This window comes from Cetorhinus maximus, chromosome 8, assembly GCF_964194155.1.
Source record: "Cetorhinus maximus chromosome 8, sCetMax3.hap1.1, whole genome shotgun sequence".
Classification (NCBI taxonomy): domain Eukaryota; kingdom Metazoa; phylum Chordata; class Chondrichthyes; order Lamniformes; family Cetorhinidae; genus Cetorhinus; species Cetorhinus maximus.
The window spans coordinates 131,611,692-131,639,015 of NC_135886.1; the positions used below are offsets into that span (position 1 = coordinate 131,611,692).

General features: G+C 41.8%; 1 protein-coding gene across 1 annotated transcript in view; it reads left to right on the forward strand.

The window, feature by feature from the left end:
* mtm1 (myotubularin 1) overlaps positions 1-27,324 on the forward strand; it is an 84,868-nt gene that overhangs the window by 53,228 nt on the left and 4,316 nt on the right. The window contains exons 8-15 of the mRNA XM_078547658.1: positions 277-432; positions 9,703-9,891; positions 11,521-11,706; positions 12,101-12,307; positions 13,594-13,686; positions 15,059-15,172; positions 22,699-22,875; positions 26,526-27,239. Of these exons, the coding sequence (XP_078403784.1) occupies positions 277-432; positions 9,703-9,891; positions 11,521-11,706; positions 12,101-12,307; positions 13,594-13,686; positions 15,059-15,172; positions 22,699-22,875; positions 26,526-26,702 (1,299 nt within the window). The 3' untranslated portion in view covers positions 26,703-27,239. The remainder of the gene's footprint in view (positions 1-276; positions 433-9,702; positions 9,892-11,520; positions 11,707-12,100; positions 12,308-13,593; positions 13,687-15,058; positions 15,173-22,698; positions 22,876-26,525; positions 27,240-27,324) is intronic.

Consider the following 27,324-nt stretch of genomic DNA (forward strand, 5'->3'; position numbering starts at 1 on the left):
TTAAGAAAAAATGTATTCATTCAAGGGATGTGGGCGTCGCTGGCCAGCATTTATTGCCCATCCCTAATTGACCTTGACTACCTTAATAGGAGGTAGTATAATTTTCCACCTGTGGCATATGGAAATGGATTCAAGTACAATATTACTCCTATTATTTTAGTTTAAGATATTTGACAAAAGGAAGTTTATTTCTATGTTTTAGATAATGTGAATGATGCTTTTGATTTGCTCTTAGTCACTTTATTTAAGTTTTGTTTTTATTTTATATTCTTACAGGGCTTACCTGACGAAAAGCGGAAATGGAGAATCACGAACATAAATCAATACTATGAGCTTTGTGACACCTATCCACCCACCTTAGTGGTTCCAGGAAGTGCCAATGATGATGATCTGCGAAAAGTTGCAGCCTTCAGGTCCAAGGGTCGATTACCGGTGGGTGTATATATAATATATATTCATTAACATATATTACATAAAACATATAATAATATCTGGTGATAACTATCCATTTACCTTTCATACCGAATTCCTTTTTAAAATAAAATATCATAAGGGAATCTGTTTGAACACGTTGCTGTTTCCGAGACCCCCATTTCTTTTCTCCAACCTGTCCTGTTTCCCATTTCTCAAAATTTCAAGTTGAACTGCATGAAATATTTTTTATTGATTTGTTAAAAACCAACATTTTCAATTTAAATTATGATTACCCTACTGTACTAAATACATGGGTGTGTGTTTCATTGGAATCTCATTCTAAATGCTTTTTGCTTCTCTAAGTGGTGCAGTGATAGGCATTTCCAATGTTAAAAGTGCTACGCTTCCCTTTCACAGCCTGTGTCAATGCATTTTTTTTGGGTGAAAGCATATCATCTTATGATTCGCCCTGGGTCCTCATAAATCATTCAATATGCTCTTTTTCATCTGCCTATTTTTCCTTCAGTAACTGAAGTTTCTTGTGTAAAATATGGGTTTAGCAAATAAATTACATAATTCACTACACGGTTAAATTAATCCATTGAACTGCCTTCTGTATTTTCCAGCGCAATTTCCATTAAAGTTTACATATGAAGACTTCAGCCTCTCCCAAAAGCTTGGGATTTGACTTAACTACAGTTCTGGGGGAGATATGTTCTGTGTTCCATTAATAGAATATTTTTAATGTAATATATTGACAAACATTCTAGTAGGCAATTCATTAAGAAGCTTCAACGTGCAGGATGTGAAAAGGGAAAATATATTTTGTCCTTTATTTTTGGCAAAATCCCTGACATCTGAAGAAATGAATAATTAATTTGAGTGGTCCCTTAATTTTTTGAAAAGGGCAGGAACTTTTTTCAATCCCAGATGGAGCATCTTACTTCAACAGGTCCTCATTTCCAAAGTGAAAAAAGGAAAGTGTCATCTTTACTCTGTTAGAAAACAAGTAAAAGTATGCTTCGACTCCCAATGTGCAATGGCAGGAATTGATGATTGGCTCAGACTAACCACCTCCTACATCCACTTGCTGCACCACTGACCCACAGTGGCAGCAGTGTGTACCATCTACAAGATGTACTGCAGCAACCCACCAAGGCTTTTTAGACAGCACCTTCCAACCCTGTGACCTCTACCACCTAGAAGAACAAGGGCAGCAGATGCATGGGGGCACTGCCACCTGCAGGTTCCCCTCCAAGCTACACACCATCCTGACTTGGAAATATATTGCTGTTCCTTCATGCTTGCTGGGTCAAAATCCTGGAACTCCCTCCCTAACAGCACTGTGGGTGTACCTACATCACATGGACTGCAGTGGTGCAAGAAGGCAGCTCACCACCGCCTTCTCAACGGCAAGTAGGGATGGGCAATAAATGCTGGCCTAACCAGTGACGCCCACACCCCATGAAAGAACAAAAAATCTGCACTTGTTCAAATTTTAGTGTGTTAACAATCTTTATGTGCAGTTGATCTTAAAATTACTTTTTGAGTAAAAATTTAATTTGACCATACATATGCAGTGCAACTAAAGGAGTGCTGTCACTTCAAACCAGAATATTGTCTTAATTGTTAACAGTTTGAACAAGGTATTTTTATTTTTTTTTTTTAAAATAAGTATTTTTAAAAATGAGCAATATTTGTGTCCAATATGGTTTTGTATGATTTTGTTCCAAATTTTTGGTTGTAATTGCTAATGTGTTTCATAGGTTCAATGTTCTTCAGAAATGTAATATTATTGCACATACAGTACTTGTACATTATATCCACAGACTGTTTACAGCCTGCAGAATTTATTCAAAAAACATTGCCCTGATAATTTGAGAGAGACTTGTGAACTCTTGAGTTAGTTTTTTTGAATTAGTTTTTAGTTTTCTTAAATGTGAATTATCCATAATACATATAAAAATACAATAATAATATTATTTCTTTCACTTCTTTCTTGAAGTGAGCAGTTGTCACAAAATTCCCAACACAATGACTCTTGCAAGACAAAAATAGAATCTTTGTCACCATGTAGTCACATAACAAAGATAATGTTGAATCACCAAGCTAAGAACCTCATCTTGGCTTTGTATACATAGGAAACAGAAATAGCAACACCATGTTTTAATTCTGTGCAATAAGTGAACATGGATTGGAAAAGGCTTTCATACTAAGCCTTGTGCCTCCAAGATTGGTGAAGCGGTGCTTTGATCAGTTCTGCTGTGGAATGCCATGAATTTAATTATTTATTTGTCGTCAACAGATAATTAGAGTGCCTTTTTTTAGTGGAAGAAGGAAGTGGGTGGTTAGGGGCATGGTGTGTGGATAAAGTGAGGCTCGGTTATTGTATTCCAAGTGTTATTTATTTTGTAGATATTGAGAGAAATGGATGTTTTTAAAAAAATATTTTTGGGGAATATTGTGTTATTCTGTAAAGTCTGTTTGTGTGTGTTTATGATTTAATTAAGCTGGGCAGAGATTGATAGGAAACAAGTTGTCTGGGGAGGTTGAAACATGAAAAGGATAGAAGTCTGGCAGCATCGGTGGAGAAGAAATCAGTTAACGTTTCGAGCCTTCACGGCCCTTCGGCAGAACTGAAGCATAGTTAGGAGAAAGGAGAAATATAAGCTGGTTTAAGGTGGGGGGGGCGGGGGGGAAGAGAGAAGTTGAGGGTGTGGTGATTGTGGAGATAAGCAAGCCATGATAGGAGCAGATAATCAAAAGATGTCACAGACAAAAGGATCAAAGAGGTGTTGAAGGTGGTGATATTTGTCTAAGAAAAGTGCTAATTAAGAATGGAAGACAGGACACTCAAAGTACAGCTCTAGTGGGGGTGGGGTGGAAAGACTAACAAGGTTTTAGTTTTAGGTTTAAAAATAATGGAAATAGGTGGGGAAAGAAGAATCTATATAAATTATTGAAAAAAAAGGGGGGGGTGGGGAGAAACGGGGTGGGGATGGGGGGAGGGGGAGTTTAAGATCTAAAGTTGTTGAATTCAATATTCAGCCCGGAAGGCTGTAAAGTGCCTAGTCGGAAGATGAGGTGCTTTTCCTCCAGTTTGCGTTGGGCTTCACTGGAACAATGCAGCAAGCCAAGGACAGACATGTGGGCAAGAGAACAGGGTGGAGTGTTAAAATGGCAAGCGACAGGGAGGTCCAGCATCCACAGTAGCTTTTTGTTTTTATAAAAGGATAGAAGTGTTAGGTTTGAGGTGCAAGTAAATAGGTTGGATCTAACATTTGCATTTTTAGATAAGTTGAGAGTTTGAGTATCAAAGGGGAGGTCAGAAGTGACAAGAAACTTGTTTGCATCTTACAGGAGTTTCATGGGTAAAAAGAGGGGGGGCATATTATATTTTTTTGACCCAAAAACAAAGACAAAATAGAGACAGGAAAAATTTTATATTTGGCAGGATTTGAGTTTCAAAAAGGTGAGAACTATGGAACTTGAGATGAAAGGGGAAAAAAGGTATTTTAAAGTTTGAGCTGTTGAGGTAGCAGCTGGAGCTGTTTGAGCTGTTGAGTTGGGAGCTGTTAGCTCTGGGCTAGGAGGAGGTGCTGTTTGAACCAGTCATCCAGTCAAGCCAAAAAAGTCTTGGGCTGCAACAAGCAGTTTTATTCTGATTCCATAGCAGAGTGGAAGAGAGCTACAGGCCATGTGGTATGCCTCTATTAAAGCTGCAGCTAATAATACTGGATTTCTTATAGTTAAACATCTATAAGGGAGTCCAAAACAAAAACAGAATTACCTGGAAAAACTCAGCAGGTTTGGCAGCATCGGCGGAGAAGAAATCAGTCAACGTTTCGAGCCTTCATGGCCCTTCGGCAGAACTGAAGCATAGTTAGAAGAAGGGAGAAATATAAATTGGTTTAAGGTGGGTGGGAGTGGGGGGCGGGGGAGAGACACATTGAGGGTGTGGTGATTGTGGAGGTGAGCAGATAATCAAAAGATGTCACAGACAAAAGGGTCAAAGAGGTGTCGAAGGTGGTGACATTTGTCTGAGAAAAGTGCTAATTAAAAATGGAAGACAGGATATTAAAAGTACAGCTCTAGTGGGGGTGGGGTGGAAAGACTAACAAGGTTTTAGTTTAGATTTAAAAATAATGGAAATAGGTGGGGAAAGAAGAATCTATATAAATTATTGAAAAAAAAGGGGTGGGGAGGGGGGGAAGAAACGGGGTGGGGATGGGGGGAGGGGGAGTTTAAGATCTAAAGTTGTTGAATTCAATATTCAGCCCAGAAGGCTGTAAAGTGCCTAGTCGGAAGATGAGGTGCTGTTCCTCCAGTTTGCGTTGGGCTTCACTGGAACAATGCAGCAAGCCAAGGACAGACATGTGGGCAAGAGAACAGGGTGGAGTGTTAAAATGGCAAGCGACAGGGAGGTTTGGGTCTTTCTTGCGGACAGACCGCAGGTGTTCCGCAAAACGGTCGCCCAGTTTGCGTTTGGTCTCTCCAATGTAGAGGAGACCGCATTGGGAGCAAGGAATGCAGTAGACTAAGTTAGGGGAAATGCAAGTGAAATGCTGCTTCACTTGAAAGGAGTGTTTGGGCCCTTGGACGGTGAGGAGAGAGGAAGTGAAGGGGCAGGTGTTGCATCTTCTGCGTGGGCATGGGGAGGTGCCATAAGTGGGGGTTGAGGAGTAGGGGGTGATGGAGGAGTGGACCAGGGTGTCCCGGAGGGAACGATCCCTACGGAATGCCGTCAGGGGGAGTAAAGGGAAGATGTGTTTGGTGGTGGCATCATGCTGGAGTTGGCGGAAATGGCGGAGGATGATCCTTTGAATGCGGAGGCTGGTGGGGTGATAAGTGAGGACAAGGGGGACCCTATCATGTTTCTGGGAAGGAGGAGAAGGGATATGGGCCGGACACGGTTGAGGGCCCTGTCAACGACCGTGGATGGAAAACCTCGGTTAAGGAAGAAGGAGGACATGTCAGAGGAGCTGTTTTTGAAGGTAGCGTCATCAGAACAGATGCGACAGAGGCGAAGGAACTGAGAGAATGGGATGGAGTCTTTACAAGAAGCGGGGTGTGAGGAGCTGTAGTCGAGGTAGCTGTGGGAGTCGGTAGGCTTGTAATGGATATTGGTGGACAGTCTATCATCAGAAATTGAGACAGAGAGGTCAAGGAAGGGAAGAGAAGTGTCAGAGATGGACCATGTGAAGATGATGGAGGGGTGGAGATTGGAAGCAAAATTAATAAATTTTTCCAGGTCCCGACGAGAGCATGAAGCAGCACCGAAGTAATCATCGATGTACCGGAGAAAGAGTTGTGGGAGGGGGCCGGAGTAGGACTGGAACAAGGAATGTTCCACATACCCCATAAAGAGACAGGCATAGCTGTGGCCCATGCGGGTACCCATAGCCACACCTTTTATTTGGAGGAAGTGAGAGGAGTTAAAGGAGAAATTGTTCAGTGTGAGAACAAGTTCAGCCAGACGGAGGAGAGTAGTGGTGGATGGGGATTGTTCGGGCCTCTGTTCAAGGAAGAAGCTAAGGGCCCTCAGACCATCCTGGTGGGGGATGGAGGTGTAGAGGGATTGGACATCCATGGTGAAGAGGAAGCGGTTGGGGCCAGGGAACTGGAAATTGTTGATGTGACGTAAGGTGTCAGAGGAATCACGGATGTAGGTGGGAAGGGACTGGACAAGGGGAGAGAGAAAGGAGTCAAGATAACGAGAAATGAGTTCCGTGGGGCAGGAACAGGCTGACACGATCGGTCTGCCAGGACAGTTCTGTTTGTGGATTTTGGGTAGGAGGTAGAAGCGGGCCGTCCGAGGTTGGGCGACTATCAAGTTGGAAGCTGTGGGAGGAAGATCTCCAGAGGAGATGAGGTCAGTGACAGTCCTGGAAACAATGGCTTGATGTTCTGTGGTGGGGTCATGGTCCAGGGAGAGGTAGGAGGAAATATCTGCGAGTTGACGCTCAGCCTCCGCGAGGTAGAGGTCAATGCGCCAGACAACAACAGTACCACCCTTGTCAGCGGGTTTGATGACAATGTTGGGGTTGGACCTGAGAGAACGGTGAGGACGGAGGGACAAGCAGGGGTGGAGGGTCCCAAATGGGTGTTGGAGTCGATGAGTTGTTGGAGCTCATCCGTCGCCTCAACAAGAAACTTTTTCTCTTTCTCTCAAGTGCTAAGGAACGCAAGCTCCAACAACTCATCGACTCCAACACCCATCTGGGACCCTCCACCCCTGCTTGTCCCTCCGTCCTCACCCCATCTTCCAATCCCAGCCCCAGCCGCGTATTCACTATACCCCCTGACCTTTCCCTCTCCGATGCTGAACGTTAAGTGCTCAACAAAGGACTTAGTTTCATACCCTTACGCCCTCATCTCAATGAATTTCGGGCTCGGCATGATGCTGAACTCTTCTTCCGCCGTCTTCGTCTCCGTGCTCACTTCTTTGGGCAGGAGTCCTCTCCCCGCTCAACGGATCCTTTCACCCACCTCCAATATTCTCCCTCCACTTGGACCCCTCCCTCTGGATTCTTACCTTCTCTTGATCTTTTCATTGAGAACTGTCGGCGTGACATTAGCCGTCTCAATTTCTCTGCTCCTCTCACCCATTCTAATCTGTCTCTCTCTGAACTCACTGCACTCCGTTCTCTCAGGTCCAACCCCAACATTGTCATCAAACCCGCTGACAATGGTGGTACTGTTGTTGTCTGGCGCATTGACCTCTACCTCGCGGAGGCTGAGCGTCAACTCGCAGACATTTCCTCCTACCTCTCCCTGGACCATGACCCCACCACAGAACATCAAGCCATTGTTTCCAGGACTGTCACTGACCTCATCTCCTCTGGAGATCATCCTCCCACAGCTTCCAACTTGATAGTCGCCCAACCTCGGACGGCCCGCTTCTACCTCCTACCCAAAATCCACAAACAGAACTGTCCTGGCAGACCGATCGTGTCAGCCTGTTCCTGCCCCACGGAACTCATTTCTCGTTATCTTGACTCCCTTCTCTCTCCCCTTGTCCAGTCCCTTCCCACCTACATCCGTGATTCCTCTGACACCTTACGTCACATCAACAATTTCCAGTTCCCTGGCCCCAACCACTTCCTCTTCACCATGGATGTCCAATCCCTCTACACCTCCATCCCCCACCAGGATGGTCTGAGGGCCCTTAGCTTCTTCCTTGAACAGAGGCCCGAACAATCCCCATCCACCACTACTCTCCTCCGTCTGGCTGAACTTGTTCTCACACTGAACAATTTCTCCTTTAACTCCTCTCACTTCCTCCAAATAAAAGGTGTGGCTATGGGTACCCGCATGGGCCCCAGCTATGCCTGTCTCTTTATGGGGTATGTGGAACATTCCTTGTTCCAGTCCTACTCCGGCCCCCTCCCACAACTCTTTCTCCGGTACATCGATGATTACTTCGGTGCTGCTTCATGCTCTCGTCGGGACCTGGAAAAATTCATTAATTTTGCTTCCAATCTCCACCCCTCCATCATCTTCACATGGTCCATCTCTGACACTTCTCTTCCCTTCCTTGACCTCTCTGTCTCAATTTCTGATGATAGACTGTCCACCAATATCCATTACAAGCCTACCGACTCCCACAGCTACCTCGACTACAGCTCCTCACACCCCGCTTCTTGTAAAGACTCCATCCCATTCTCTCAGTTCCTTCGCCTCCGTCACATCTGTTCTGATGACGCTACCTTCAAAAACAGCTCCTCTGACATGTCCTCCTTCTTCCTTAACCGAGGTTTTCCATCCACGGTCGTTGACAGGGCCCTCAACCGTGTCCGGCCCATATCCCTTCTCCTCCTTCCCAGAAACATGATAGGGTCCCCCTTGTCCTCACTTATCACCCCACCAGCCTCCGCATTCAAAGGATCATCCTCCGCCATTTCCGCCAACTCCAGCATGATGCCACCACCAAACACATCTTCCTTTCACTCCCCCTGACGGCATTCCGTAGGGATCGTTCCCTCCGGGACACCCTGGTCCACTCCTCCATCACCCCCTACTCCTCAACCCCCACTTATGGCACCTCCCCATGCCCACGCAGAAGATGCAACACCTGCCCCTTCACTTCCTCTCTCCTCACCGTCCAAGGGCCCAAACACTCCTTTCAAGTGAAGCAGCATTTCACTTGCATTTCCCCTAACTTAGTCTACTGCATTCCTTGCTCCCAATGCGGTCTCCTCTACATTGGAGAGACCAAACGCAAACTGGGCGACCGTTTTGCGGAACACCTGCGGTCTGTCCGCAAGAAAGACCCAAACCTCCCTGTCGCTTGCCATTTTAACACTCCACCCTGTTCTCTTGCCCACATGTCTGTCCTTGGCTTGCTGCATTGTTCCAGTGAAGCCCAACGCAAACTGGAGGAACAGCACCTCATCTTCCGACTAGGCACTTTACAGCCTTCTGGGCTGAATATTGAATTCAACAACTTTAGATCTTAAACTCCCCCTCCCCCCATCCCCACCCCGTTTCTTCCCCCCCCCCCCGCCTTTTTTTTCAATAATTTATATAGATTCTTCTTTCCCCACCTATTTCCATTATTTTTAAATCTAAACTAAAACCTTGTTAGTCTTTCCACCCCACCCCCACTAGAGCTGTACTTTTAATATCCTGTCTTCCATTCTTAATTAGCACTTTTCTCAGACAAATGTCACCACCTTCGACACCTCTTTGACCCTTTTGTCTTTGACATCTTTTGATTATCTGCTCATCTCCACAATCACCACACCCTCAATGTGTCTCTCTCCCCCCCACCACCCACCTTAAACCAATTTATATTTCTCCCTTCTTCTAACTATGCTTCAGTTCTGCTGAAGGGCCATGAAGGCTCGAAACGTTGACTGATTTCTTCTCCGCTGATGCTGCCAGACCTGCTGAGTTTTTCCAGGTAATTCTGTTTTTGTTTTGGATTTCCAGCATCCGCAGTAGCTTTTAGCTTTTTGTTTTTATCTATAAGGGAGTGTTGCCTGGAAGGTGATTACTTGTGGGTCTGACCAAGAGGAGAGACTAGCCTTAATTATGAAACTGTAATCTTGTGTTCTTAAGTTTTGTTTTATTCTTGTTAATAATAATAAAATCCCAAAAGTGTTACTGGACCTCTTACTGCTGAGATTGATATGTCGTCATCTTGTTTTCAGCATACAAAAAAAAGCATATGACCCGCAAGCCAAGTTTCGCTCTGGGTTTTGGTTTGCGCAGCCGCATGAAATAACCATAAATTCAGTTTTAAAAATCAACTTTTGTAATGACCTGTGTTTGCATCTGTTTCAGGTGTTATCCTGGATACATCCAGACAATCAAGCCGTGATTGTTCGTTGTAGTCAGCCTCTGGTTGGCATGAGTGGGAAGCGCAGCAAAGATGATGAAAAATATCTTGATATTATTAGAGAGTCCAATGGGCAGACCCAGAAGTTAACCATCTTTGACGCAAGACCAAGTGTTAATGCAGTAGCCAACAAGGTGTGTAACAATGTAAAAGCAGAAGCATTGTGCACTTAAGGGTAAGATGGTGTAGTGGTTAGGGTAATAGGCTGGTAACTTAGAAGCAATGACAGTTTTTTAATGAATGTTCTTCAGGAACCGGCTTATATGTAATGAGTCCACATTACTTTGTAGCCCACACACTCTGCGTGCCCTCTGCAATGACCTAGCAAGCTGCTCATGTGAAAACAGAAAATGCTGGAAATATGCAGCAGATCTAGCAGCATCTGACGAGAGAGTTCAGGTTGATGACTCTTCACCAGAACATTTCCACAGATGTTGCCAGACCTGCTCGGTATTTCCAGCACTTTCCATTTTTATTTCATCCAGCATCCACAGTATTTTGCTTTTGTAGCAAGCTGCCCAATTGCACAATCATTAAGAGAAGGCCCACTACTCTCTACTTGGGGCCACTAAAGATCGGCAATAAATGCAGCTTTGTCCGTGTTTCTGACATCCCAAGAAAAAAAAAATATAGTGACTTGCTTTTAGAGATTAGGATAGTTTTCTCTTCTGCATTCTGTGTTGCATGTTCCCTGATTTTTGTTTATTACTGGGTCACATTGTGTAACTACGCAAGAAAGCTGCTCCACTTTAGTTTCCTCTATTACAATCTTAACAAATTTTCCACCCATCCCTTCTTCACACACTCTACAATCTATTAATCACTTCCAAAAGAATAAATAGAGCTGTAGCAGGGAGCACTGAGCGTCTGTTTGTCAATTAGATGGTTATCTGTACGAATCCTAATACTGTCCGACACCCATGCCTAGTCTGTATTTTAGGGTCAGGTTATGCCGTTGTACTGTTCTCAGAGGGCTGGTTTCATTGCCAGGTCATCTTTTACAAGACTAGTATTGTTTGAAATAGTAAAATGGTCCACGGTGTTCCAGTCTGATATTGAAGGTAATTGTTTAAAAGACCTCATTTAAAAGTCGTGAAAAAGTAGCAATATAAAATAAAAGGATTACTGATAACTGAACAAAATTTAAGATAAAGGCATTGAAAATGAATGAAAAGCAAAAGTAACTGTGTCAATATTTAATTCTGGCCCACGCTTGAAGGGAATGGTTTAGAAGTATCTGTAATTTTGCACAGTTGAAACCTTTCTATTGTAACCATTGAAACAATTTAACAACATTGCGTATTGCAATACCTGTACTGAAATGTATTATCAGCCCACATATTAACTACATTAAATCTCTAAAGTTACCATCTAACTACATCATGTTCCACATTTAACTGCTGCCAAAGTTACAGCTCTGACATCATTCATTCTATTAAAAAGCTAGTATATTAATCAAAGGCCCATTGCATGTAAATTATTGTGAAAAACATTTTAAATGTTTCATTATCTTTCTTTGGAATTCATTAAGGCGATATTAAATTCCAGCGTATTTAAACCTTCCTGTAAATTGAGAGAATATTTTACAACATTTAAATAGGTTAATATCCACTATGTTTAAATTAGTGTTCAACTTTTGATGTGTGTATTGCTGCCCTGCCCAACATTGTACAATGTCTGCTTTTCTTGTTTAGTTACAAAGGCTAGTTTGCATTGCAAGTAATTGAGAAGAAAGCCCTTATTAAATCCCACACTCTCTTCAGGCCACAGGAGGGGGCTACGAAGGTGACGATGCCTATCAGAGAGCAGAGATCATCTTCCTCGACATTCATAATATTCATGTGATGAGGGAATCTCTAAGGAAGTTAAAGGACATTGTGTACCCTAGTGTAGAGGAATCCCACTGGCTGTCAAGTCTTGAATCAACGCACTGGTTAGAACATATTAAGGTGAGATTCTGATTTGTAAATAGTGGCTTTATATAGCATTAGTTACTTAGAGATTATTTTTAAAGAAGTTGGAAATTAAAATGTAAACTAAAGAAATAAGATGAACATCCAGTAATCTAGTTTTTGGTGAGCATCTTAGTTGAGTTTTTTTTTTACATATAAACCGTCCAATCCTTGAGTTTTTTAATAAGGTGTAACAATTAACATAATATTCACACAAATAACTTCTCCTTGTCTTTAGTTAATTGTACCAGTTGAGTTTTCTGTGCAAGCTTTGAATTAAGTTATGAATTTCTTAACATGATCACTAGTTTGCATTGTTATTTCCATTTAAAATTCAGAAACATATCCATTTTTTAAAAACACATTGTACAACTTATATTTTTATATGTAGTTTGTTCTGGCAGGGGCAATTCGAGTAGCAGATAAGGTTTCATCTGGGAAAAGTTCAGCATTGATACATTGCAGTGACGGCTGGGACCGTACTGCACAGCTTACTTCTCTGGCTCTACTGATGCTTGATAGCTTTTATCGAACAGCTAAAGGTTTTGAAGCACTCATTGAAAAGGAGTGGATAAGTTTTGGACACAAATTTGCAACGGTAAGAATTCCAAGTCACTATTCATCATATAAGAACACTACATTCTTCAATTGGGATGTGCATGTTATTTGTTTCTGAGACTAAAATAAACCAATATACCTTTCAATATAATACTTCTGCAAAGTTGAAATTTTTGATGTCATCACTTTAGTTGTTGATGTACGGAAATCTGCTTATAATGAATTCGATATCATGAAACTTCAATTAATTAAAAGTTAATATTGCCTATAGAGGCAAAAGGATAAGTTAATTAGTTTCATAGTGAAAATCTCGAGAGCAGTGGAACGTTGCTTGGGAAATTGGTGCCAAAGTTATAAAGAACTTAATTTTGTTTGTACATTGATCCCTTTGTTGCAATTTACAAAACATTCGTCTAGTTTGGGTCCAGCAAAAGATCTTTCACAAGAACTTCATCTTTTTAAGCAGTATGCAATCAATTGAGTTTATGCACTAAAATTTCATTGAAGGATTAATTTCTCTAAATTGACCATTTGAACTTTCTGCTATTACTGCTCCATTAAATTTTCAACCAGGAGGTTTCAACGTACATGATTTGAATGCTCTGTAAATTGTACATTAATTGTATTTTTCATTGGGGAGGCGGCGGCATAGTGATATTGTCAATGACTAGCATTCCAGAGACCCAGGATAATGCTCTGGGGTCCCGGGTTTGAATCCCATTTGAATTCAATAAAAATCTGGAATTAAAAGTCGGATGATCATGAACCCATTGTTGATTGTTGTAAAAACCCATCTGGTTCACTAGTGTCCTTTAGGGAAGGAAATCTGCATCCTTACCTAGTCTGGCCTACATGTGACTCCAGACCCACAGCAATGTGGTTGACTCTTAAATACCCTCTGAACAAAGGTAATTATGGATGGGCAGTGACGCACACATCACCTGAATGAATATTTTTTTTAAAAATTGTGTGCATTTGTTGTTCATTAACTGGAGATTCACATGTGTCTCTCTAAATAGGAACAGACTGGAACTGTGAGGGCTAGGTTAGGATATTTGTAATGTATCTCTGTTTCAAAAAAAAAAGTGTTAAGATTGGCTCCAGTTCTGTCCTTCACCACCTGGCTTTCTGGGTTATAACAGGTTCTTCATAGTGTAGTTTATTATTTTACCCCTTTTGCTAAAAGACAACTGCTGCAGGTCTCCCCTAGGCAGTTACAGATTCATCATCTGTTCTTCAAGTTAAAATCACCTCTGATTTTTAGTTGATGTAAGTTTATAAGGCATGTTTTGATAAACAGAAGTTGACTTAATTTTTTTACTTTAGAGAATAGGACATGGTGACAAGAACCATGCAGATGCAGATCGGTCTCCTATATTTCTGCAGTTCATTGACTGTGTGTGGCAAATGACAAAGCAAGTAAGTGCTTTTAATACTAAGTGGGGGAAATGTAATATGTTAGTGCATTTTATAATAGAAGCGCATGATAGGCAACTATTGAACACCATTGCATATCTGAAACTTTTGACTATTCTTCCACAGAGAGGATGTGGGCATATTACTTGTATATAAAAAAATACATTTAAAGTTAAACTGACTCCATTCCCTAAACTACTGGCTCCACCCTCTCTCACACAACTGCCTGAGACTAAGCTAGACTGTTCTCAACCTTAGTGTCATTTTTGACCCTTAAAACTCCTTAAAACCTAACCAAGCTTTTGGCCCCCTGACCTAATAGCTCTTTGTCTGGTGGAAATATCATTGTAACTCTTTATGTGGCTTGGTGTCATATTTTGTTTTTATTCTCTGAATTGTCTTGGGACATTTTATTACATTAAAGGTACAACATAAATTTAAGTTGTAAAAGTTTAAATTCACAGGACCATAACAGATATACAGTAGGTTTTGAGGGGCTGTTTAAAACTAGCATCCTGGAGATAATGAGAGAATTTGACATTCCAGCAACTGTATACTTTCAATATTGCTGTGACAATGCTGTTCATTTGAACTCAGCAGAGGTCAGTACCAAGTTGGGCTGGTGGACTGGACTCTGGGGGAGGTATTCAATTTGGACAAGCAGGTATTGTGGAACTTTTTTTTAGACAATTAAGTGGCATAGACACTAACCAAAAGGCATATTGGCTTTTGGAAAAAAAAAAGGCATTACACAAGACATTGCAGAAGACAGCACTACTGGAAGAGTGGTTCTGTCCTGGGATGTGGGACAGAATACAGATGGGTTGTTCTGTTTAAGTAAAATGAGCTACTTAAGTAGGGTGGTGTCAAGTATTATTTGGTATCTTTATGTTGACTATAAATTGCATCCATTTGAACTAAACTACTGTGATCAAAACAATTGCTCTGCATGTTTCATCTTACTGTGGGGTAAAGCACAATTTGAACCAAATATTACTTCATCTAGATAAAAGCAAAATACTGCGGATTACTTCATCTAGATAAAAGCAAAATACTGCGGATCCAGGAAATCTGAAATAAAAACTGAAAATGCTAGAAAAACTCAACAGGTCTGACAGCATCTGTGAAGAGAGAAACAGAGTTAACGTTTCGATTCATAGAAGAATCCGTAGAAGAGTCTGTCTGAAGAAGAGTCATACAAACTCGAAACGTTAACTCTGTTTCTCTCTCCACAGATGCTGTCAGACCTGCTGAATTTTTCCAGCATTTTCTGTTGTTACTTTATCTAGTATTAACTTGGTCCATTTTCAGATGGATTTAACAAAATGTGCTTAAAAGGGATGCTTTTCTTGACATTATTTTCTCTTGGCTCTAGTTTCCGACAGCTTTTCAGTTTAATGAGCTTTTCTTGATTACCATTCTGGATCACCTGTACAGCTGCCGATTTGGGACCTTCCTTTATACCTGTGAGCAACAGCGGTCAAAGGAGGTTGGTACAAGCAGATTTTGGAAACTTTCTACTAGCCATCTAGTGGGGATTAGCAAAGTGCATCCAGCAGTACTGCTCTTATTGTAATATCTGCTGAAGTACTTCATTACCTGTCCTATAGCATTAAGGTGGGGGGGGCTATAGTATGGAGTTAATAAAGTGTTCCATATTTCATGCTCTGTGTGTATAACTTCATTTTATGCATTTAAGTTGTGCTATAAATGTAACACTTTCTATTAACTTTGGTTATTTCATTGTTCAATTTTCCGTTCAGCTGCTTGTTTCCCTTTGGCACTTTGATTTCTCCTGGTTCTAACCCAATGGAACCCAACCTTCCTTTCTTTATATTTCACTGTTTCTGGTATTTTCTGGGAGAGCAGGAGTCAGCACACATCTAAGGTGTCAGTTGAAGAGGGAAGGGACAGGGAAGCAACTGTACTAGAATCTCGTCACATTTTTTTGTATCTTACATTTCATTTCTTCCATTTTGCAATTAAAACTCAAACTATGGAACCCTTGGTGGAAGGGGTGCGTGGAGGTAAAATTGCAGCATACTTTAATAAAACAGATTGTGTATATGTGTTGACTGCTATTCTAATCCTGGGGCCATTAATTTCCCTGGCTAGTCGACTTGCTGTGTCATTCCTAAATGCTTTGGGTTGTATTAATACGTTACGGGCATTATATAAATGTAAGAAACACTAATTTTGTGAGTCTCTTTTCCCCTCCCTCCCCACCCCCGCCAACTTTAACCCTCTCCCTCAATCATGCATGATATTATTTCCCCTTTCAAGGTTCACCAAACAATTCACCAAACAATCACAGAAAGATCCTAGTGAAATGATGACACCCATTGTAGGCATCTGGTTATAACTATCATCCGATATATATGCAGCATGGGTCAATAATATCAAGAGCAGCAACAATATAATGCAGTGTTAGTTGTGTGCACCCTAAAGGTGATCCCACCACGATTATTAAACAAACCAGAAACTACAAATTTCACTTTAACAACATCGTGCAATATTGTTAATTTGACAGTAGCAATTAATTTGACAATATCCCATTAGTTATTTATAATTGCGCAGACGATAACGCTAATTTCGGTGACTACACCAGTCCTCATTAACATGTTCTGCACATTGAACCATATGGACATGATGACAGTAAATTCATATTTGGGGGAAAGATTCAATATTGCAGCCCAGATAAACTACACAAAATCTTTTCTGTAGAGGTAGAAGACTTTCATCTGCCTGGTTGCATGATTTTCAATCTAATTCTTTCATATAAGGGGTGTAATTGGAATCTATTTTATCAGTAATCTCACAGGGTAAAAAGATCAAATGACCCCTGAGCAACAAAGTGGAATGATTGAACAACATAGGTCGTCTTTGTCAGTGGAAGCATTGGAGCCCTCATGTACCTCTGTGCAACACAATTTTGATGAGGCCTGAGAACAAAGACTGGTTCACAATTGTACCTGTGTTTTCTTGATCAACAAGCCTGAAGACTCTACTGCTTTCCACTACAATATATTTTCCATATTTACCATGCAGCACAACTTTATCACAATATTTCAATACCTCCAAAAATTCATGTAAAGCACCAAGAAAGGGGGGTAATGGGTAAATAGACAAAAGGACAAGATTGAAGTCAATGGAAAAACCCTTGAGAGTCATGTGCCGTGTAAAACAGGTTACTGATTCACAATGAGTCCATTACACACTTCTGTCCTGGCAATCTCACCCTACAAATCCCCCTCACAGTCAACTTTCATTAGCAACAAAATAAACAGAACTCCAGCCATGATTCCACCCTCTATTCGCAAGGTAATTATAGGTGACAAAGGCCATCTAACCCAGTTCATCTCATCCATCCCAGAATGACTACGACCATACGTATTATGAGCAGGAGTAGGCCATTGCCTACATTATACAGTGACTACAGCTCAAAAATACTTAATTGGCTGTAAAGCGATTTGGGACATTTGTGAAAGGTGCTGTATAAATGTAGTTTTGTCTTTCTTTCATTACATCTGCATACAGTAGCCAGTGTGACTGTAGCAGCGCATTGGAGACCCCATGCTGATTTTCTAAGGATGATTAATCACAGAGCAATCAACTGATGTTAGGAAAGTGGCTACAAAGAAATCACTGCATTTACAAAACAATTCAACTCTGTAGCCAACCTCCCCTTGCCCCCCCCTCACCACAGCACCCCTCTAAACTCCCCACAACCTCCACTGAGACCTCTCAGCTGCACTCAAATCTCCTACTCCCCCACCCCCACCCTGCCCTCCCCACACACATACAGCATCCAAGCATCCACTTGGTCCTAAGATTGCAGGGATCTCACTTACCATATTTCAAGCAAGAACACTCTCCTCACAGTTGCTGCGCTATGTTGACCTTCCATTCGAATGAAGCATGGCTGGGTAGCTCCACTTGGTGCCTTTGATTAGCATAGCTGTTTGCCTGCTGGGCTGTTTGGTTTTCTGGTGGGCTTTTGTAAAAAAAAAACACGGACCCATGAAGCTGCCCGAAGGTCGGAAGCTGTAATGCAGCAACTCAAGTGAAATCGACACTGACACTGACAGACTGGCTTTAAAAAAGGTTGGAATTCTTCAGTTCCGATCTTTTTTAAGCCAGTCTGTGGCTCTAACTGCTCAGTCTGGACGATGAGAAACTCCGTTTAAAACACGGAGCCCGGGTCCCCACTAGTCTTGAGCTCCAGTGTTTGCCACCATCTGCAGCCCCCTCTCCCGCACCTTGACTGGCCGCCCTGCAGTCATTTAATTCAGCCCATCGTGGTCTGCACCGACTCTTTGAGCATTTTAACTTAGTGCCAACCTTCTGCCTTTTCCCCATAACCCTGCACATTGTTTCTATTTGAATACTCATCCAATGCCCTCTTGAAAGCCTCAATTGAACCTGCCTCCACCACACTTCCAGGCAGTGCATTCCAAACCCTAACTACTCGCTGTGTGAAAAAGATTTTTCTCACCTCACATTTGTTTAGTTTGCAAAACGCTTTAAAACTGTGCCCTCTGGTTTTCAATCCATTTATGAGCGGGAACAGTTTCTCCCTATCTACTCCGTCCAGACCCCTCATGATTTTGAAAATTTCTATCAAGTCTCTCTTAACCTTCTCCTCTCCAAGGAAAACAGTCCCCACTTCTCCAGTCTTTCCTCATAACTGAAGTACGTCTCATCCCTGGAACCATTCTCGTAAACCTCTTCTGCACTCTCTCCAATGCGTTCACATTCTTCCTATAGTGTGGCGCCCAGAACTGTACACAATGCTCCAGCTGAGGTCTAACCAGTGTCTTACATAATTTCATCATAACCTCCCTGCTCTTGTACTCTATGCCCCTATTAATGAAGCCTAGAATACTGTATGCTTTAGAAACCGCTCTCTACCTGCCCTGCCACCTTTAATGACACATGTACATATACACCCAAGTCTCTCTGCTCCTGCACACCCTTTCGAATAGCAGCCTTTATTTTATACTGTCTCTCCGTGTTCTTTGTATCAAAGTGCATCACCTCACACTTCTCAGCATTGAACTTCATCTGCCACCTATCTCCCCACTCCACCAATGTATCGATGTACTTTCGAAGGTCTACATTGTCCCCCTCGCAGTTTACAATTCTCCTGAGTTTTGTGTCATCTGCAAACTTTGAAATTGTCCCCTCCACACCAAGATCTAGATCATTTATATATGTCAGGAAAAGCAAGGAACCCAATACCAACCCCTGGGGAACTCCACTACAAACCTTCCAGCCCAAAAAATAACCATTAACCATTAGTCCCTGTTTCCTATCCCTCAGCCAATTTTGTATCCATGTTGCTACTGTCCCTTTTATTCCATGACCTATAACTTTCCTGACAAGCCCGTTGTGTGACACTGTATCAAACGCCTTTTGGAAGTCCATATACACCACATCGATGGCCTTGCCCTCATCAACCATCTGTTACTTATTCAAAAGACTCCAAGTTAGTTAGACATGATTTTGCTTTAATACATCCATACTAACTCTTCCGAATCAATCCACATTTTTCCATGTGACTATTAATTCTATCCCGAATAATTGTTTCTAGAAGTTTCCCCACCACTAAAGTAAAACTGACTGGTCTGTAATTGCAGTTCAGATCTTTACAACCTTTTTTGAACAAGGGCGTAATGTTTGCAATTCTCTGGTCCTCCGGCACTTCCCCCAAATCCAGGGAACATTGAAAGATTATTGTCAGTGTCTCTGCAATTTCCACTCTCACTTCCTTCAATATTCTTGGATGCATCTCATCCAGTCCTGGTGCCTTATCAGCTATAAGTACCGACAGTTTATCCAATATCACCACCTTATCAATTTTAAACCCTCCTTGTGACTGAGTTTCTCCTCTGTCACCATGGCCTGGGCAGCATCTGCCTCGTGTGTAAAGACAAATGCAAAGTATTCATTTAACTTCTCAGCCTTGCCTCTTGCCTCTATGTGTAAATCCCTTTTTTGGTCCCTAATCGGCCCTACTCCACCTTGTACCACTCTTTTGCTATTGATGTACTCATGGAATACTTTGGGATTTCCTTTTATGTTAGCTGCCAGTCTTTTTTCATCATCTCTCTTTGCTTCTCGTATTTACTTTTTCACATCCCTTCTGAACCTTCTGTATTCACTGTATTCAGCTTGGTTCTCAATTGTATTTGCTACCTGACACCTTACATAAGCACACGTTTTCTTCTTTAATTTAATTTCTATCTCCTTTGTCATCCAGGGAGCTCTGGATTTGTTTGTCCTACCCTTCTCTTTTGAGGGAACATACCTTGACTGTGCCCAAACCACCACCTCTTTGAAGGTAGCCCATTGTTCAGCTACTGTTTTTCCCACCAACCTTTGGTTCCAGTCTGTCCGGCCCAGCTCCGTTCTTGCCCCATTGAAGTCCGGTCTCTGCCAGTTGATTATTCTTACTCTGGATTGACCAATATCATTTTCCACCGTCATTCTAAACCTTGTGATACAATGATCACTGTCCCCTAAATGTTCCCCCACTGTCACTTGGCCTACTTGGCCCACCTCATTCCCAAGAACCAGGTCTAGCAGTGCATCCTTTCTTGTTGGACTGGACACATACTGCTACAGGAAATTCTGAACACAATCTAGGAACGCTTGTCCCTCACTGCCCCTTACACTACCACTATCCCAGTCTATATACGGGTACTTAAAGTCCCCTATTATAACTACTCTATGATGTTTACACCTCTCTGTAATTTTCTTGCAGATTTGTTACTCTATATCCTTCCCACTAGCTGATGGTCTATCTATATATTACACTGAGCAATGTAATTGCACCCTTCTTATTCCTTAGCTCTAGCCAAATCGATTCTGTCCTTGAATCCTCTGATACATTCTGTTTCTCCAATACTGCAATACTCTCAACCAAAAACGCCACCCTCCTTTTATCCCTTTCCTATCTTTTCTGAACACCCTGTAACTAGGAATATTTAAGATCCAGATCTGCCCTTCCTTAAGCCAGGTCTCCATTATCGCCACATCATAATCCCACAAGGCAATCTGTAACTCCCCAGTTTTATTAAGTATACTCTGTGCTTTCACATACATGCAGTGTAACCCTGATTTAGATTTCATTACTTGCTCCCTTACTCCGACTTCATCTATTAACTTACGATTCTCTATTTTAGTGCTATCTGCCTCTCCCAGCATTTCGTGCACCCTGGTGTTACTTTCTAATATCCTCTCCTGGTTTCCTTAAGTTTAAACCCTCCCCAACAGCACTAGCAAAACACCCTGCAAGGAATTCAGTCCCAGCTCTGCTCAGGTGCAACCCGTCCGGTTTGTACAGGTGCCATCTCCCCCAGATCCAATCCCAGTGACCCAAGAATCTAAAGCCCTCCCTCCTACACCATCTTTCCAGCCATGCATTCATCTGTCTTATCTTCCTATTTCTGTGCTGACTTGCACGTGGGACCAAAATTAATCCGGAGATGATTACCTTAGAGGTCCTGCTTGCTAATTTTCTACCCAGCTCCCTAACTTCCGATTGCTGGACCACATCTCCTTCCTACCTATGTCGTTAGTACCAATGTGGACCACAACCTCTGGCTGTTTGCCCTCTCTTGCAAGAATGTCCTGCAACCGTTCTGTGACATCCTTGGTCCTAGCACCAGGGAGGCATCAAACCACCTTGTAATCATGTTGACGGCCGCAGAAACGCCTGTCTGTCCCCCTAACTGGAGAATCCCCTATCAGTACTGCCCTTCCACTCTTCTTCCTCCCCTCCTGTACAGCTGGGCCACCCATGGTGCCACAGGTTTGGCTGTTGCTGCACTCCTCCAAGGATCCGTACTCTCACCAATATCCAGAATGGAAAATCTGTTAGTGAGTGGGACCTCTAGGGACTCCTGCACTTACCTGCCTGTTTCTCTTGGACTGCCTGGCAGTCACCCATTCCCTATCTGCCTGCTTGCCCCAACTTGCAGTGTGACCACCTCTCTGAACATGCTATCCACGTAGTTCTCTGCCTCACGGATGTGCCTCAGTGACTCCAGACACTGCTCAAGCTCTGAAACGCGAGGCTCAAGTTTCTACAGCTGGTGATACTCCCTGCACGTGGGCTCGTCTGGGTCACGGGAAGTGTCCATGTCTCCCCACATACCACAGGACGGGCTTTCCACTTGGCTGAGCTTTCCTTCCATGCCATGCCTTAACCTTAAACTCTTAAATCACTTTATTTACTTTAACTTTAGTTACTTTTACTTACTTTTACCTTACTCTTGTACTGTTAACTATAAAGCGGAGATTAGTAGAAAGTAGAAATTCTTCGCCTTTACTCACAAATCAGCTCCCTCTCCTGTGTCTATAAATTCTTACTTTCCCTGTGCTTGTTTAGAGATTTACGTTTTTCAAAATTACTGGGATTGAAACACAGTCCCTAATAGCAGCTGCTGAAGAACCAATCAATTCATAACTTTCCTGTGATGTCACATTCTCACTTTTTTTTTTCAAATTCACAAACAGCTCAGGAAGGGTGCTCCCACGCAGGTCCGTCCCCTCTCCCCTACTGGAAGGTAAATGGGACTTTCTCTCGATAAGGACTGTGTGGTGGTCACTCCGACCAATACTGTCATGGACAGATGCATCTGTGACAGGTAGATTGGTGAGGACAAGGTCAAGTAGATTTTTCTCTTGTACTGTTTCCTTTGCCACCAGTTGCAGACCCAGCCGAGCAGCTATGTCCTTTAGGACTAGGCCAACTCAGTCAGTGGTGGTGCTTTTGAGCCACATTTGGTAATGGACATCAAAGTGCCCCATCCAGTGTACATTGTGTGCACTTGCTACCTTCAGTGCTTCTTCCAAGCAGCATTCAACATGGAGGAGCACTGATTCATCAGCTGAGGGAGGACAGTAGGTGGTAACCGTCAGGAAGTTTCCTGCTGATATTTGTACTTGTATTTTTCCTGTATTTGTGCAACATTGTGTTAAAAGTCATTTTTTTTTGTTGATTTCAAGGATTTGCGAAAAAAGACTGTGTCCTTATGGTCTTATATAAACAGTGAAATTGACAAGTACATCAATCCGTTTTACACAAAAGACCAACACCGTGTGCTCTACCCAGTAGCCAGCATGCGGCACCTGGATCTCTGGGTCAACTATTACATCCGGTGGAACCCTTGGTTCAGGCAACAGGTATGTGACTACAGGTGCAAATCATCATGCATACTATATTGCTGTAAGAGTATGATAGTTTTGAGGGTGTGAGGCAGCCCATTAAATTGGTCATCTTCTCTGGGGAAATACCTTGCTTTGTCAGGCACCAGCCCAAGTGAGATTATGAATTCACTAATGGGATGTTGCAGATTTGTTCTACCCTTTGTGATGAAGCATGTTAGTACAGAACACGTCATTCATAGAGTCATTTAAGGCATAAAGGAAGCCATTCAAACCATCGAGTCCATGCTGGCTCTCTGTGGAGCAATCCAGTTAGTCTCATTCCCTCACTCTATCCCTGTAGCCTTGCAAGTTTATTTCCTTTAAGTGACCATCCATTTTCCTTTTGAAATCATTGATTTCACACCCTCGAGTTCCAGGTTGTTACCAATCACTGTGGAAGAAAGTTCTTCACATTCCCTTTGCCTTTCTTGCCCAAAACGTTAAATTTGCGTCCCCCAAGTTTTGTACCCTGAGCTAATGAGAACAGTTTTTCCTTGATTACCTTATTCAAACCTGTAGTGATTTTGTACATCTCTATTAAATCTCCCCTCAACTTCCTTTGCTCCAAGGAGAACAACTCTAGCTTCTCCAACCTAACCTTGTAGCTAAAATCCTGGAACCATTCTGGTAAATTTCCTCTGTATCCTCTCAATCCTTCATAAAATGTGGTGACCAGAACTGAACGCAATACTCTAGCTGCAGCCTAAGTAGAGCTCTATAAAAATTTAGCATAACTTCCTCTGCTTTTGTACTCAGTGCATCTATTTATAAAGCCCAGGATCCCCTATCCCTTGCTAACCACTCTCTCAATATGTTCTGCCACCTTCAAAGATCAATGCACTTCCACTCCAGGATCCCTCTGTTCCTGCACACTGTGCCATTAAGTCTCATTGTCTCTCCCTATATTTTCTACCAAAATGCATTACCTCACATTTCTCTGTATTAAATTCCATTTGCCACTTGTCTGCCCATTCTGCTAGCCTATCTATGTCCTGTTGCAGACAATTAATATCATCCTTACTGTTTGGTATCGTTGGCAAATTTTGAAATTTTACTCTGTATTCCAGTATCCCAGTCACTTACATATAGCAAAAAAAAACGGTGGTCCTAGCAATAATCCTTTGGGAACATTTTGTCTACCACCATCCAGTCTGAAAAATAACCACTTGCCATCACTGTTTTGTGTCTTTAAGGGAGTTGTTTATCCAGTTTGATGCTGACGCTCCTATTACATGAGCCTCAATTTTGTTAACCAGTCTTTTATGTGGTACTTTGTCAAACACTTTCTTAAAATTCAAAGAGATAACATCCAACATATTCCCTTAATCAACCTTCCCTGTTACTTCATAAGAAAATTTAGTTAGATTAGTTGAGCACAATCTCTCTTTACAAATCTCTGCTGGCCTAACTAACTCAAACCTCTCCAAGTGCCTGTTGTTGATTCTTTTCCCTGATTGTTGTTTCTAAAACCTTACCCACCACTAATGTCAAACTAATAGCCTATAGCTTTTAGGACTGTTCTTACATCCTTTCTTGAATAAGAATGTCATTTTTTTGCCACTCTCCAAACCTCCAGCACCTTCCTCCCCCTGTATCTAGGGAAGATTATGATGAGCTCTTCTGCTACGTCCACCCCCAGCCCCTTTAGAAACACAGGATACGCCAGCCTTTCCTTTCCTTATTAAAAGATAAGGTTTCTTCTGTTAGGTTTCCGTACACTGTCAGTTCCATTAAGGTGAGTTGAAGACATTCAGTGACTTAGCACGTGTTTCCATATGCAATGCATTATAGATTTTCACTGACCCCAAGATTTCATCTAAAATATGTAACTTATTTATGTGGTGATTTAATTGTACTAAAACTTGGTTTTTGTCCATCAAAATTCTACCAGTATGATCCTTGTTTATCCTCAATAATCTGGCCTTTTGAAGTCTAGGGCAATAGGCTTATCCCTGCAACATCCCATTAATGTTGATGTAAAGACTGATATATCTCAAAAGGGAGACTTTCGGCCCATTGTACCTAGCAAACTTCTTGAAAGATCTATCCAATTAGTCTTACTCCTTGTCCCTGTTCTTATAGTCCTGTAATGTTTCCTCCCTCACCCCCACCACCCCGCTGCCTCCCGGTAATTATCCAATTCCCTTGTGAAAGTTATTATTCAATCTGCTTCCACAGGCAGTGCATTCCAGATCATCATAGCTCATTGTGTGTAAAAAGAAAGTCCCTGTCACCTCTAGTTCTTTTGCACATCAGCCTAAATCTGTGTCATATGATTACTAATCCTTCTGCCACCAGAAACAATTTCTCCTTATTTACTCTATCAAAACTGTTCATAATTTTGAACACACCTGTCAAATCTCCTCTTAACCTTTTTTGTACTATGGAGAACAACTCTAGTCTCTCCACATAATTGAAGTTGCTCATTCCTGGGGCCACTTTTAAATCTTTTCTGGCCTTCACATCCTCCCTAAAATGTGGTGTCTATAATCGAATACAAGACTCCAGCTGTGGCCTAAACAGTATAAGGGTTTGACTTAGCATCCTTGTTATTGTACTCTGTGCCTTTATTTATAAAGCCAAGGATCTCATGATTTTTTAAAAAACTGTATTTTCATTTGTCCTGCCACCTCCAAAGATTTGTGAATATGCACCTCTTTAGAAGAAATTTTGTGAATTTCTGTTGTTCCTGGGTACACTAATTACTTTAAGCCAAAATACAATACAGGTTTAGAGTGCAAAACCAAAACATATTTTAAATCAAAAGCAGAATACTGCGGTTGCTGGAAACCTGAAATAAAAACAGAAAATACAATGCATCTGTGCTGACTTTCTTTAATTAGCTCATGCTTTTCCAAGTGCCAATTAATTTTGTCATGGGTTATTAGCCCCACCATGATTTTTGGATAAGTGGCCTATAATTGCTGAGTTTATCCCCCTCCCCTGTTTTGAGTGGGTGTAACATTTTCTGCCCTCCAATCCTCTGGCACGACTCCCATACTGAAGGGGATTGTGAAAGGTTGTGGCCAGAGTTTCCACAGTTTCTATCTATACTTTCCTCAGAAATGGACTGCTTCCCATCCAGATTGAGTGTCTTTTCTATTTTGAGTACTGCCAACCTTTTAAGTACGTGCCCTTTATATCCTATCCAATATCGCCATGTTTAGCTTTGTTTCTTTCTCTTTAGATGCTGCTGGATCTGCTGAGCATTTGTAGTATTTTCTGTTTTCGTTTCCGATTTGCCGTATTTTACTTCTGATTTAAAATATTTTTTGTGTCGCATGTTTAACCTGCATTGTATTTTCACCATTGTGACTGTACCCAGGAACAGAACAGAAATTCATAAAGGTTCGCCTAAAGGGATGCCAATAATGATTTGGACTTTGGTGAGCAACTTGTGTCCTGTTTAGAATGTGTTGCATCAGTTTTCTTGAGAAAAAGATAGGGCAAACTATTGTGGAACTGAATCCCGATGCAATAAAACTGTTTCGATATTCACTAGAAATGTTCATTGCCTGGGCGAATGAATATCTGGTTATATTGAACAGTATATTGAACAGCTTTTTCATATTACCGTAAAATGTTAATATTCATGTAACAGTTTTTCCTGCCTCCTCTTTGAGCAGCAGGATCCAGTGCAACAGCGATACAAAGAGCTGTTGGTTGTACGAGAGCAGTTACTGAAGAAACTAGAGGAACTGCAGATTTCAGACTCTCCGACAGGAATGCTTCCCCATGTTTCCAATTCGTCCACCTCATCTTCTCCAGTGCCAGTATCTCCACGCTCGCAGACAACGCTTTGAAATGTGTGCATAGAATTCCAAATACTTACAGTACTTTACTTTAGAGACTGTAAAGAATTCATTTAAGCTATACTGTTAAAAGAATGCTGGAATGTTGATTTATTTGCATGTTAATACTATAATTTCTCTTTATACAAAAAGTGAATTAAAAATATTTTGATAAATAGCATCGTTCTAAATGATGTGCCTTCGTTTAAATGGTAGCAGGCTGCCATTTATGTAGGGTTACTGTCCTGCTATTTCTGTTTGTCAGTAGTAGTGCTGACTTTCTCAATCACTGAGTAAAGAAAACTGTGGAATTACTCATCTCAAATCCATGAGTAGTGAGAGTCTTGAGAGGACAGCTATCATGGCTCTATGGATTACTGCAAGAACTAACCAGGAAATCCTGATTCTGTTATGTAGCTTATATGGCTAGCACTGCAAATTACTGATCACATTACTGTTTCCTACTTTAATGGTGTTCCCTAGGTAATGGAGATAGTACTCTAGTAATAGTGGAGATAGTACTCTAGTAATAGTGGAGATAGTACTCTAGTATTAATGAAGATAGTACTCTAGTATTAATGGAGATAGTACTCTAGTATTAATGGAGATAGTACTCTAGTATTAATGGAGATAG